The 15105-nt window shown below is 36.1% G+C and overlaps 1 protein-coding gene across 8 annotated transcripts in view; it reads right to left on the minus strand.

The window, feature by feature from the left end:
* The window catches only part of BCAS3 (BCAS3 microtubule associated cell migration factor), a 598395-nt gene that overhangs the window by 305127 nt on the left and 278163 nt on the right, over positions 1-15105 (minus strand). For all 8 annotated transcript variants that reach the window (XR_015769358.1, XM_028109071.2, XM_088028350.1 and 5 more), the window contains exons 17-19: positions 6457-6581; positions 3927-4092; positions 1865-1965 (exon numbers count right to left, since the gene is read on the minus strand). Coding sequence is in view for 7 of the 8 variants with exons in the window: in XM_028109071.2 (XP_027964872.1) it covers positions 1865-1965; positions 3927-4092; positions 6457-6581 (392 nt within the window). In the remaining variant the exon portion in view is untranslated. The remainder of the gene's footprint in view (positions 1-1864; positions 1966-3926; positions 4093-6456; positions 6582-15105) is intronic.

Below are 15105 nucleotides of genomic sequence, written 5' to 3' on the forward strand. Positions count from 1 at the left end.
CCATAGGATCATCAGTGACTCCTTTCTTTCAAATTATCTCTAATTCTTTTCTATTCGAACTCTGCAACATCTCACAAGTTTGTCCTGTCTTCTCCGTAATACAGACTTAATTAAAGCCCTCTCATCTTGCTCCAGGATCACCAAACCTCCGCACCCCTCCCCTCCTCTGAATCTCCCATTACAACACTGCCAGAGCGATCTTTCTAAAATGCACTTCTGACGGTGTCACTCCAATGCTTGAAAACATTTGGCAGCTTGCTACTGCCTACAGTGGTGGTTCTTAAACTGTGCACCTGGGATCTCTGTAATTCTGAGAACTGGACAAAGGTGTTTAGAGCTGCTAAAATCAAGTAACGTCAATCAGCTTAATTTGCCGGAACACAAAAATTAAGAGAAAGAGCTGCATTTGATTTTTGCCCCTATCTTTGTCCTACATATCTGTCTGCCTACTGGACACAATAAATAACAAAACACCAAAATAACGAAACAAAGCAAACCAAGATTAATTCTGAGTCAACTCTACTTCATTCAACAACTAGTTATTTTCACCCCTGTTGAGAGGTAGGGGGAAAATGTTCTTATGATTTAAATTTGATATTATAGAAGTGTCATTTTTTTCTAATTCAAATGATAAGAACTAAATATATGCTTCAATAATCTAGAACCTAACAACATCTACAGACTCTGCTTCTTGAACCCAAAACCACTTATATATACCCCTCTGTGGGGGCTCTGGCAACTGAAGTTCTGCACTCATAGTTCACTGATATACCCATCTCATCTAATTTTACTTTTTTTTTTTAAACGCCTGTCTCCTGAATTAGTGAATTCACTGAGCACAGAAATGACATGCTATTCGTGTTTAAATCACAAGTGCCTGACACATAGAAGTCACTCAGTAAATCCATGCTGGGAATAATCAGTGAATTCAATTTTATAAGAGAGCAAGACTGCCAACTATAAGTTATAATTATGGAGTTTCAGAAATTTCGAGCAAAGTCGGTAAATTTTTCCTGTTTCCAGTATAATACATAACACATTACAAAAATAAAATAAAATAGTTTTAGAACTATTTCACTTCATGCTGCATAAAACAGCCAGGCAAGATAGTAAGTTCTATACAACAGAACTCCATTAAAAGCATGTCAGTGTTGATTTTTAGGAAGTTTCTTAAAAACATACAGCACTCACAGCCATCAAGTTAAATTAAGGATCCAGTCAATCCTACAAAATTAAATTATAATTGTAAAGAATTTTTAATTCTATGACCATAAACTGGCCAATAAATATTAAATTGTCTTTCCATGCCTCCCCTACAAAATAAGCTGTTTCTAGCTCAATGTACATGTTATCCTCAAGTGAAAAAAGAATGTGGATCAATTTCTATAAATGTTAGGGCTTAGATATGAAAGTAAACAAATACCCAACGGAGTTGCAATCATTACTTCATTGTTCCCAATAAAATCTACAGAAAGAAAAACCTACTGATACTTTTCACAGTGAAACGTGCTTATTTTTTTTTTATGTCAGAAACAGATAACAAGTTTTATGAAGTTTAATATATCCTAGTATCCTCATTTTTTTAAAAAAAACTTTTGAGACCACCAGGTATACCCCCATGAACTTGTATAACTGCAGGAGTATATCTCATGGCCAAGGAATATGAAAAGCCAGAGGCATACTTAATGTGTACGAAGGCTTGTGGTTTACATTTGTATTAAATATCTTACTTGCCTCAATCTGATTTTTATGGCCTATGGCCTGTGGACCCGTGGTAATATGCATGGCTGCATTAAAAGTGAGCATTTTAAGATGAAATCTCAAAACTGTACAGAAGGTAAAAAAAACAATGAGAACTACTTACGGCCAGCAAGCAGGAACTGGTAATACTGGACTGCATCTGCAGCGAGGAGCAGAGGGTGGTTTGCATTAAATGGTGGTTGCAATTCATTCCATTGAGGAGTTCTAAGGAAACGGCAGAAGAATATTAATATTTAAGCTTAAGAGATGCGATGTAAATCACCATCACTGTCACCACTTACAGACACTGATATAAACTCACACTATCTTCATAATCATTAAAGTGAACTTGTTAGGAGTGCTGAAACCTGAACTACAAGGCCATCTGATTAAGAAGAATAAAAAAAGGTGGCAGTGAGTCATACAATTACATAGAGCTGATATTAGTTTAATAGCAGAAGACCTTCCAATAGGATAGACAAGACATTCAAAGCACTGGACAGAGAAGAAGTACAGAATTCAATGTCACAACTAAGTAGCTCTAATTTTACCTAATTTCGGACAACTGTTGGAGCTCACTACTCTCAGAATATGTGTATATTTTAAAATAAAATAAAGCAGGTAAAAGTGCTTTAAAAAAAACCCACACAGTGGGTTTTTTTGTCAGATCCAAAGAGACAGAAAGTAAATTAATGGCTGACTTATTATAGACCTAATTAGAATGTGAGTTCCAAAATAAGCCATTTATTTCAACAGTGATGGTGCAGTAATTTTAATTAGATCTGCCTGTTCCTAAATAGCTTGATAAATAAGATATTGATCAGATCAATCTAGGCCAGTAAAGTAGTAGTAAAGAATGCTGGAGCCTCCAAAAATCAATATAAGAATATTTTAAAATGTCAAAAGGAGAGGGATCATTTTCATATCCATTTTTGTCTGTTTCCTTCCACACCTGTCAGGATAAATTTTTCTCTGCCTCTTCTGTGTTGAACAGGTTTTATTCTAGATTTTATTTCTCTCTCTTGATACTTGTTTATAAAGACTCTAATGATCATGTACTTTTGAGAAGGACTCTGATTCTTAATAAATATTTCTACAGTGTTTAGCCATTATATCTTGGGGAAACCTTCCAATCAGTTTATATTCATTTCCAGTCCCCTTAATGGCTATTCCAATGTACTCTCTATTTTCAGTGAACATGAGACTGGAAATAGAGGAAGCACTAAAGCTCTATATGTGGGATAGGAAAAAACCCCAAGTTCTGGAAAATGTAATACAAAGATGCAAGGACAAGGTAATTCAAAAGGAGGCATAAGGCAAAGACAACTGAAAACATGATCACACAAAAATTTGTACATGAATGCTCTTAGCAGCATAATTCATGACAGCTAAAAAGTGGAAATGTCATCTACTGATGGATAAACAAAATGAATAAACAAATGGACACAAAACATGGTATATCCATGCAGTGGACTATTATTTGGCCGCAAAAAGGAATGAACTTCTGATACATGTTACAACATGGATGGATCTTGAAAACATTATGTTAACTGAAGAAAATCAGATGCAAAAGGTCATATTTTGTATGATTCCATTCATACAGAATCTCCACAGTAGGCAGATCTGATCCAAAGAGACAGAAAGTAAATTATGGTCGCCTAGGGTGAAGGGTTTGGTGAAAATGGAGAGAGACTGCTAATGCGTATAGAGTTTCTTTTGAGGGTGATGAAAATTGAGTGTGGTGATGGGTACACAACCTACCAAAAATTCACTTTAGATGGGTGAACTGTATTACATGTAAATTGTATCTCAAAAAAGGAATTACTGATACACGCAATAACAGGGATGAATCAAAATAATTTTGCTGGGTGGAAAGAAGACAAAAAAAAAAGAGCACACATACTATGATTCCATTTATATAAAATTCTAGAAACTATAAACTAATCTCTAATGACAGAGAGCAGTGGTTGCCTAGGGCTCAGTGGGTGAGGCAGGGATAAAGAAGGGCAGGAGGGAGAGACTACAAAGAGGCACAAGAAAACATTTGGGGGTGATGGATATACTTGTAATGTTAATCACAGTGATGGTTTCACAACTGTATACAGATGTCAAACTTGATCAAATTGTACATTTTCAATATTTCACACTTCAATAAAGCTGCTAAAAACAATGGAAGGAGGTCCTACCTAACCAGAGTCCAGCTGGCTCGAGGTGAGGTCATCACTTCCAGTGGGGTGTCATCACTAATCTTGAGGGCAGTGCTGAGCGGCCGCGGCTCCATCATGTGCTCCACTAGGGTCCCATAGCAGCTAATAATGTAGAGAGACTCAACTACAACTTGTTTGGACTGATCTACAAACAGAAAAACAGATCCTGGTTGTGTGAAAATGGCATAAAATAAAATGAGAGAGAAAATACGGCAGGAAATGTTTCACATGGTGCCTGCCCCCTGCCTAAAGGTTGCTTCTTAGAAGTGGATGCTAATGAATATGAGAATCTCTGTACTATCAAACTATGTTTAAATCTTAAGCAATTTATTTCAAAAATGATGAAAATATCCTCAAAATTCTAATACAGTGAAACAATATTTCACAGCCTTTTGTATTTTTCTGCCATATAATTTGTTCCCCATTACAAAAAATGAATGCTAGCAGGTGGGATAGGGAAGGACTGACTGGAAAGGCACACCGTATGGACTAAGATGTAGTTACATGGGAGGTACCAATTCAACCGCACGAGAGGCTCCCTGTGTGCTTGCATCAGCTTAACTTCTCTACTTTCTCTCAGAAAACTTTATTTTTTTTAAAGATTGATTTGTTTGAGAGGGGGAGGGGCAGAGGGAGAGGGAAGGAAAGAATCTCTGGCTGACTCCCAGCTGAGCAAGGATCCTGACACAGGGCTCGATCTCATGACCCTGAGATCATGACCGGAGCCAAAAATCAGGAGTCAGACACTTAACTGACTGAGCTACCCAGGCATCCCAAACTTTGTTTTTAAAATCTGGATTAAAACAAATAAATGAAAAACATGCACGTCTTCCTCCCCCAAATCCTCTTTCCCCTCTCCTCTCCATGAATCACGGGCCTCTACGTAAATGAAGACCAATCATACTTTAAGGTCAGGTGCTGAATATGGATCTAATCAAATGACTTTATAAGGAAGTACACATGTCCTCACTACGAAAACAGGTTTAGTCCTGTATCTTGGGTTTTACAGTAAACCTAGGAGCATATAAAGTCACTCATGAATGCTGGGTGGGTCACCTTATCTCCATGCCAGAGGAATCAATTACAGCTGATTTGAGAAAATGGCTAACGACCAGTCAGCGGGACATAAAGGAGTAGTTAAGTTAAAAGGGTAATTAGAACAGAAGGGAGAAGCATTTGAAATCGAGCTTCAGAGAGGGTTTTAACTAGTAACAAAAAGTCACTTTGATAGCATCATTAAAACTAAGGAGGTAACAAAAAAATAGAGATGGGATAAGAAAATGGAAGGCTTGCATACTTTACTGTATCCTCTCCCACTTAGGCAAGGAACCTGCTGTGCCTGAGATCCTATTTCCAAGGAAAGGGTCACAGAAAGGCGATAACAACGGATAGGGCTGATGTCTGACTGCCAGTACTGAGCGTAAAGCAGGGCCATTTTGCCAAGAACAATACAGCCTGTGGAGCTGGGCAGAGAAGTGCCTCACTAACAACTCAGTTTGCGACCTACTTTAATAGTGCTGAAATAATAAGGGCACAATCTTAACATTCAAATTTAAGTACCAGGTCCACGAATGCTGGCACTCCTCTGCACACAAAAAATAAGGAGTAACATACTAAAGCAGTAATTATATAAAAATTTTTGGTATTAATCTTGGCTATCAAAGCAGGGATTTAAAAAAAACCACAATTCTATAAACTCAAAGGAGCAATGGTTACCATAAAAGATGACTCTTAAGGGTGCCTGGGTGGCTCAGTGGGTTGAGCGTCTGACCCTTGATTTTGGCTTAGGTCATGACCTCAGGGTCATGGGATCGATCCCCATGTCAGGCTCCGTGCTCAGTGTGGAGTCTGCTTGAGATTCTCTCTTTCCCTCTCCCCTTGCTTTTGCACGTGCTCTCTCTCAAATAAATAAATAAATCTTTTTTAAAAAAATATGACTCATTTCTGAGCAGGAGCCTGTTTTTATCTTATAATATGGCAAAGTTGGTGGTGGTGGGTTTTTTGTCTGTTTGTTTTTTAAAGTCAAGATGGAGCTTTAGAAAACCTGGATTCAAACTCGGATACCATCACTTCCTAACTGGTGCTTTTAGCTAAGATATTCAAACTCGTTGATCTCAAGCTCCTTGTCTCTAAAGTAGGGATAACAAGGGTTTTCCTCCCCACACCTCAGAGGCAATGGCATGGAATTAGCTTGTCAAAAATGTTTAAGTATAAAATAATGTAAAAATGTAGAATGGTATGGCATTAACAATGTTGAGGACACTGGTAGATTGTCACCAACAAAGCAAAATACAAACATTCAGATGGGCAATTTATTTCACATTTATAGTGAGAGGGTAGCCTTTCTCCTTAATAAGGCTTGAGTAGTTGAGAAGAGACATGCTAACTGAATGGAAAAAATGGGTTCAGAGAATACTGGGTTCAAGATTATTCAAGAAGAACCACTACGAATTTCCCTCAAGAAACAAAAATTACAAGTGGCAAGTTTAAGCTTCAGTAAGCTCCATACCTTTTTCTCTTTTCAGACCTGCATTATTTGCAAACCACGATCTGGATGTCCCGAACATTGCAGCCACACAAAATTCTCCGCCCATTGATTTGCTGGGTGAAATTTGTGGAGGTGGTTTAACTTTGCTTAAAAAATAAAATGATAGTAAAAAAAAAAAAAATTACCATGATGGAATCACAGACCTATTTTCTTTAAAAATTGTGACATTATTTTCTTTAAAATTCCACCCCTAAGTATTCAAACCCTCCAATGTGGACATGCATTTTGCCTTAAGTAATAACTGGTGGTGTGAGACTGTGTTCTGCAGTAAAAGTAAAATTAGTGCAGAATTTCAGAGTATTATCACAACAGTAACATATAAAAACAACAAAAATTAACCCCTTTTTGAAGTTTATGTTGGTGAAATCCAAGTCACTTCCTTTCAGATGGATAACATTTCTCTGGAGATTTTAAAGTGGAAGAATAGAACCAGGCTAAGTATCTCACAATAATAAAATTGTTTATCATTTCATTTTGATTTATAAGACGTGGGATCGACAGGGCAGTTGAATGGAGACGGCACATACGAAAATGACAAGATGATACAGAATGAAACCCTCTGAATGGTTCAGCCACAATGCTACATAGTTAGACAATGTATGGGGAGAAGATCGAATGCTCTAATGCAATTATATTCACCAATCCATTTGTTTATTTTTTCTTCTTGGGTTTGTGAAAATGATGTGTCTATTTCTGTTCTGTTCTTCACACGTTTGAGGATGCCTTAAGTCAATGATGTAACTCCCATAAAAAAGTACTTGCTTTCCTGTTTGTTTTCTCCAAATTAGCTTTTATACCATGAACTTCTAATATCAACCTTTCATCTTCTGTGAAATTGTATTATTTCTCTTCTCTTTTGATTTGGCAAAGCCTTCCCCAGAGCTCACTGGCAATTCTGCTGACCACCTCAGATAAACGGTGGTAGTTCACACACCAGAAAACAGCCTCACTGCATCCTCGTCAAGATCACAGCCCCTCTGGACACCAGAGTTCTGATGTTCCTACTCTGCTAGTCAGTCTCCAATGTCAAATGACATTATTTCTACCTTCTTTTGTTCACTGTCCTTTACCTCTTTATCTGATAATAAAGTATGATTAGGTGGAGAAAGATTGGGTTTGGGAGCCAGGAAGAAACCTCCATGCTGCCACTTCCTAGCTGTGTGACTTATTTAACTTCTCAGAGCTCAGACTGCTAATATGTAAAATAAAAATAGTAATGCCTACTTCATGGGGTTATTTTAAGCATTATTTGTTATTTGTTTTTGTTATGTTTGTTATTATTTGTTATTTGTTCTCTAAGTGGGCTCCCTGGCTAGAAGTACCACCTGAGAACTTCTTAGATAGACAAATACTCATCAAGCCACACCCCAAACTCTGGGGGCGAGGCCTAATAATCTCTGCTTTGTTTTAGTTTAAGTAATTTTTTTTTTTTTAACAAGCCCTCCAGGAGATTCTGGTACATGCTCAGGTTTAAGAACCACTGTATTGGGAAAGTGCGTAAAGCAATCAAGGCAGCGCCTTCCCGTATTCATGGTACTCAACAGGGTTAACTGTCTTCTACGTGGCACACCGCCATCACCTAATTTTCCAAAACATCAAACTATGCTTTGGTAATCTCAGTTTCCAGGTCCTTATGACACCTGAAATAGTCTTCCACATATTTTATTTCCCCAGCCTCTGCTCTGACATCTTCCTGCTTGGGAAAGCAAAAAGTTTGGGTCAGAGGCCATTGTGATTGGTCTCTTTGGCTCTCCCTTTGTGCCAAATCTATGGTAATGCACATTGCCATATATGAAAAGGCCTCTTCTTTCCATCATTAACATTTCTTAACCACTTCACATCATTACTCATAAAAACCACACCCTTGCCTAGCATATCAACACCAGTCACAGTCAGACTTCCACTGACAGGGAATAAAGACGTAGTTTTTAGAAAAAAGTTTCTGAGAGGAAATGAATCTGGTTCTACAAATAGTTTCACATCTTCCTGGTTGCATCTGCCACAACTACAATAACCTACCAACAGAGAAGAAGACTCCCCCACCCTGACCCCACCTACCCCAGAACAAATACACACCTTTCCTCGCCATCAGATTATCCTTCCCGGTTACGATGCTCTGCATTGTAATACCTTAGAGTGTAAATTCTCCTTCAAAGCCTTTATTTCTATCACTGAACTGCTATCACTGAGCTAATAAGTTCCTATAACTAGCATCTTTTAGTTCCTTTGGTCATTTTTAACCCTTAGGAGTTTGGGGAGGTTGGAGAGAGAAGGAGAGAAAAGGCCATTCTAGAATTTCTTGAAAGGTGTTTCCAATTATGTAACTATGTGTTTTTACTAGAATCACCAGCAGGGAACAATAATACTACAATGTACAAATAAGCTTCACAGGGACAAATTTAAAGCTCTTTGCAAATTACTGAATGCTATTTTTATTTTGTTTTTTTAAGGCATGTGGTAAGCAACAAGAGAGAAAACAAGTGGGTATGACACTTCTTCAGAGATACTATGGCACATATAGTGTGCCTCCTAAACAGACTTGAAAATCAGTTGCTATTAGGCAAGATAGTTACCTTGATAACACAGTAATAAAGAGTAGAAATATGGTAAGAAACCAATTTAGTCTTTGGCCATGCAAAAATATACTCTGTATGTGTTTATTAGCTTCTAGTCTAATCAGTCAATGTCAAAAGCTAAAACCTCTTACACTTCCATAATGTGACACATAACTCAGCTTCTGAACACACAACTAAAAAGCATCAACACAGTATTATTTTACGCAAACTCATTATCTCCTACAGAGAATAAGTATCTTATGGTAAAAGTATGCTTAAAATTATGTAAAGAATGATCATTTTCATTTTTATACACTATTTCTTCTCTTTCCTCTGATGGGGCCTTAATAAATCACATTAGTACAAGTTTGTGTTTAGTAAGTGATTTAAAAGAGTTTTCATCCCTTGAGCGCCTGGGTAGCTCAGTCGGTTAAGCGTCCGACTCTTGATTTCAGCTCAGGTCATGATCTCAGGGCTGTGAAATCGAGCCCCACATCGGCTCTGTGCTGGGCACGGAGCCTGCTTAGGATTCTCTCTCTCCCTCGCTCTCTCTCTCAGCATCCCCCCCCAAAAGAGTTTTCATCCCTGAGAATAACTTGCTATCTCCTACATGGTGCAGTGCTGTGTACTGGGGAGGGAGCATATTTGATGAACATACTCATCGCAAGTCATTTCTACCAGCAATCTACATTTGGAATGACTTTTAACAAAACAGAATATAAAGATATGTGTCTAGAAGACTTTCAGAAAAATTAAAAGGAGAAATAATCTAAAAAAAAGATTACTACTAATTAAGTATTCCTACCCAAGGGGAGACAAATTTCACTTTGACTCACTTTGCCCTTTATCCTAAGTTTTAAAAAGACTAACAAGGAATTTGGAATGGTGGCAGAATTGAGCTTTTTCCAAAATGACCCAGAACACTTCTATTGCAAAATAACCTTTTGTTGGCAGAAAACTAAAACACTGAAAAATGACACATAGGTGGAAGGAACAAAAGATAAAAGCACTAGCCTTGTAAACCATGCTCACTTCTATACTGGTGACCCAATCCTTTTAGAAAAGCATTCCAAAACTACCTTTTTTTTCTTTCTTCCTCTCAATATCTCCCTTTATCCTCCAAAAGGGGCTTAATAAATCCCCTTACAAAACCTTTGCAAGTTTAAAAAAGAATACCTCTGGGTGTTTGGAGTCCTTCCCACATTTATTAATTTATTAAATAGTCTGATATAAAAAATAAAATTTCAATGTATATGGCGCCCAGGAATTCAATTGTGTTGATCATGGTTTTCAAGAAGAACAAAACAAACTGATGGAGCTGATGGACTCCTTTCTCCTGGGAACTTCTTACCCCCCTGAGCCCATCATAAATAGCCTCATGTCCAAAAAGGAAAAGGAAAATTTGGCTTAACTTATGAGCAGTGTGTAAAAGAAAAATGGAATGAATTCAACTTGCACCCTATCAGGCAAAATAATGATCATAAAATATCATATTTACTAAACTTGATACAAGAGAACTACATAATAAAAAGTAAAACAAACATACAAAGAAACAAACAAACAAACAAAAACAAAACAGGGGCGCCTGGGTGGCTCAGATGGTTAAGTGTCTGCCTTCGGCTCCGGTCGTGCGTGATCCCAGGATGATCCCAGGGTCCTGGGATCAAGCCCCACATCCGGCTCCTGGCTCAGCGGGGAGCCTGCTTCTCCGTCTCCCTCTGCCTTTCCCCCTCCCCCTGCTCATGCTCTCTCTCTGTAACCCTGTGTCTCAAATGAACAAATAAAATCTTTAAAAAAAAAAATAAGGTACTAAATTAAAACTCAGGAGTTTCACTCGTTTTCACTCCTTTTGGGAGACTTAATCATCTAACTATAGCATGAGAATCATTTTCACTGCCATCAGAAGTTCTGGGGACGTTAACATTATGACGTCTTTCAAAATACTTACAAAGACTATTGAAGTTAACCATTGGCTTTTACTGTATTATGTAATCCAATCAGATTAACATACTGAATTTCTCTTGCCTTTTTTTTCTCTCCACCCTACTGCAAAGAGAAAAAAAGCAAAACTCTAATAATATCTGCTTTAAAATTACAGAAAAATTAGGTCCATCTGGGTAAACCTACTATGTCCCACAGAATAGGACGTGAGTGGGGTATCCGTGCAAGGCATGAAAAGCAGCAATGAGGTCCATTGCCTTGTTTAGAAGGACATAAGCATGGAAAGAGCTAAACTGAGATAGAAGCACCGTTTCTTTCGTTTTCCACTTTAAATGTTAGACACAATATTGCTGTAAGAATTACAAGTGGTATAATACCTTTGTGTATAAGAAAAAAAATCTTTTCTTTATATTCCTCACTGTGACTGAGCTTTTAAAAGGAATTTAGAAGTTTTCTCTCACTCTCAACTTTATTTTTCTAAGAGAAGAACTAAGAGGGAAACTGAAAGTATTTTATTTTAAAGATATTAATAATATACCTAAAATTATTCTATCATAAATTATTCTTAAAGATCTAACAGATTTATATAAACTTTACAAGTAAGAAGATTCTCCTCTTTATATAAGTCTTTTCTTTCAAAAATGAATTTATAATATTTTTAATATTCTCAAAAGAACAAGATTAGTTTAAATGAACTATTTACATATAAACTGAATGGTCTCAGCACTAATTAAAACTTTAATTATAACTTGAAATGTAAGTTTTAATTCTTATTTAAGATTAACCTTATATAATACAAACACAGGTTATGAGTATGGGATATATTCAAATGGGCTACTTTTGTCTACACTATTATGTATATATTTTTTCTTTTGATAAGCAATTAAAAAATAACAGCAGTTTAAACATAATACTACACGTACATTGGGAGCTCAATAAATACTTATTACTTATTTGTAATACTGAAAGCAAAATCAATCTTAAAAAATTCACAATGGCTATTTCTTTTAAAATTTCTATGTTAAAAAAGTATTATATGCGTGATTCTTTTACAATATTTTAAACAGTCATTCAAACTCAAATATCCTGGAGGATGCATAATCCCCAGAGTGGATAAAATGGCTAAAATGTCGAAGACGGTCTGAATAACTTTCCAACAAGCTTATTTTGTTATCAAAAGGAAAGACATTATTTTAAACTGACTCACTGCAACTGCATGAATTTAAGCAAACCAGTTTATCAAAGAATGAAGAATTAGTAGACATTGTGATCTACCAAAAGCAAAATCTTAGCTAAATACAAAGGTTGTAACTTGAAAGTAATAAAAAAAAATTGTATGAAATGTCCATTACATTTGAAGAGGAACTATAAAAATTTCATATTCTTCCAAAATACAAATATAACCCTGCAACTGGAAATACTATAAACATATTTATTTGGCATAATGTTTTATTTCACAAGGGTGAATAAAAACAGTCTCAGGTTGAATGCTAAATATCATGGAAAAATAGCGAAAACTGTTAAAACAAAGAAGCTCTTATAAACAAGCTAGGAGAAGTTGTCAAATTTATATTCATTTTGCTGCCTTAATTTGAGGTTTCATTAAGATCTTAATGGGAAAAACATGCACTACTAGTAAAGGAACGTATTTTAAAGGAGGATCTTTTAGGCTAGTATAAGTGACTAAAAACGAGTTTCTTGTGAGCTAACGATGGCATCAAACAGACCACAAAGCAGTCTTCTAAAAGACAGGCAATGATTTAAAAGTCTACTATATTTCATATATCCCTTTCTTTAATCTGGCTCTTTTAATCTTGTTTCAACCTCAAATCATTTCTGGTTGACAAGTGCTTTTGCTTAAATTTGAGGAGCACATAAGCTGTTGAAGGAGTTTTCTGATTTAACATACAACATTTGTTACTCCATCTTCTATGCTAAAACTTCAATCTCTATTAACATACTAAAACTCTTTCCTTTGTACTCAGAGAATGAGAAATTTATCCTAAGATGGAATCTAATTCTAAGTTTAGTCTACAAAGAAATTTTGTCGTATGTTGAATCTGGGGGCATTTAAAAACTGACTGCTCATCTAAGCCTCTAAGTAAGATCCACGTATCTTGTTTGTTTGGGGAAGAAATCTTGTTAACAAAAAGAATAAAGATTGACTTGCATGGAACTTTTACTCATTTATACCCTGAATTTCTTTAGAATAGTTTCACAATCTGTGTCCTAATTTTGAGGCTGCATTTCAAGGAGGAGGTTTTTATGATTGGTCGCCCTATTCTTATATGATAATGAAATTTTCAGATGTTCCTGTGGCAGATGACCACCGAAATTAGTTTGCATCAAATTATAGTGTACCTTCAAGAACTATTTCAGTTTCTTTTTGTCTAGGAGAAAAACGGTTGGAAGGTTTTTTTTCTAGGATAATGGGACAGTATGAACAATTCCCAGTAGCACTTATGAGAACTACACACACACACGTGCAAAACTCTTTTAAGTATTCCGACTACATTTATAAAATTGATATACTTTACATTCCCCCAAATTTCCTTTTGGCTCACTTAACTCTTAAAAGTAAAAAAAAAAAAAAAAGAAAGAAAGAAAGAAAGATCTAATTTAAAGAAGCTTCTTTTCAAAAATGGCATTTTTCCCTTAAAAGAGAAATAGTAGCAGAAGCATCTAATATTTACTGAGCTCTTACTGTGCGCCAGGCACTGTTCTAAGCACTATATTGTCAGTTCATTTCATCCTCACAATGAACCTATGCCGTAGGTGCTACTGGTAACTCCATTTAATAGATAAGGAAACCAAGAAACAGAAAGGGTTTAGAAAATTACACAAGATCATATAGGGAGGGAGTGTGTGAACTGGGGTTTAGGACCTTGATGGTCTGCTTCTGGAGACCTGACTCTTAGCCATATGTTAAACATACCAGCTCCTAAATATATTCTACTTCACATCTTTACCTAAAAGTATTAAATATGCTCTGTTTCTTTTCCATGACCATCATGTCTAAGACTGACAAAATTGTATTTTATGCATTGTAATATAAGAATTCACTAAATAAATAAGTTATGGTGAATAGGTGCCAATAACTCAAAATAATAAATTATTCAGGAGTTCTTATGTGAAACACAAATTTCCTCATCATGTAGATCTTTAAACACCTAAACTCTTCAAAACAGAACTAACTCTATTCCTTTGGTACCAAATAAAATGCAATAAAAATTTATAGGGTATTTTTAGTAGACCTTAAATATATTTATATTTCAAAATAAATCATATCTTTGAATGTTCAGCACAATGTGTAGGGAGCTTCTCTCCCTATCATACTCGAAGCTTTAAATTTGGGTGTTAGCCTTGTCTTATACGCTAGCATTATGAGAGAATCCTTCTAACTTCTTATTTTTAAATATTAATCTGTGATTTTTTTTTTTACCTGACTCTTCAAGAAATGAAGTGAAACCAAAAAACCTGCTCTTTTAAAGCTTAAATATCAACATTCATGTCCCATTCTACAAATTATTCAGTAATCTGGTGCATCTGTCTGTGATCAGGCCATGCAACTGAAAACAAAAGTACAAAACAGAGTTACTTTCTGAGAGTACAGCAAATGAATTAGGCATGCGGGACTGAACTGGGACTCACCATGGAGCTTTTATGGAAAAACACCCCGCTCCAAACAGATAAGGCCTTCATGGAAAAGGGGGGAAAATGCACAAAAAATTAGAGGAAATCTCATTTCACATTAACAAATACATGTATATCATACTGTTATAGAGTATGGATAAAATAACTGAAAAAATAAGTAATCATTTGCAATTCTACTGTAGATACTAACGAGTCTGATATAACCAATAAACAGAATGACGTGAAATAACAAGTCCCTTAATTTTCATAGGATTAGCAATTTCAAATGGTCTCTTTCTCCCCCTTTTCTGGAGTCCCCCTGTAGGGTTTCTAAAGTAAAACAAAATAAACTTCACTTCAAAGGCCCTTAAAACAAAGTACAGGTTAAATGGAATAATCAGATGGAGAAAAGAGTGGGATCAGTAGCAACAGATGTGTGGTTGTAGGACACAAAATGTTTAAAATCAGCTAGACAGAACAC

This window comes from Eumetopias jubatus, unplaced genomic scaffold (genome assembly GCF_037043125.1).
Source record: "Eumetopias jubatus isolate StellerSeaLion01/CBP00866 unplaced genomic scaffold, mEumJub1_p1.0 scaffold_10, whole genome shotgun sequence".
Taxonomy (NCBI): Eukaryota; Metazoa; Chordata; class Mammalia; order Carnivora; family Otariidae; genus Eumetopias; species Eumetopias jubatus.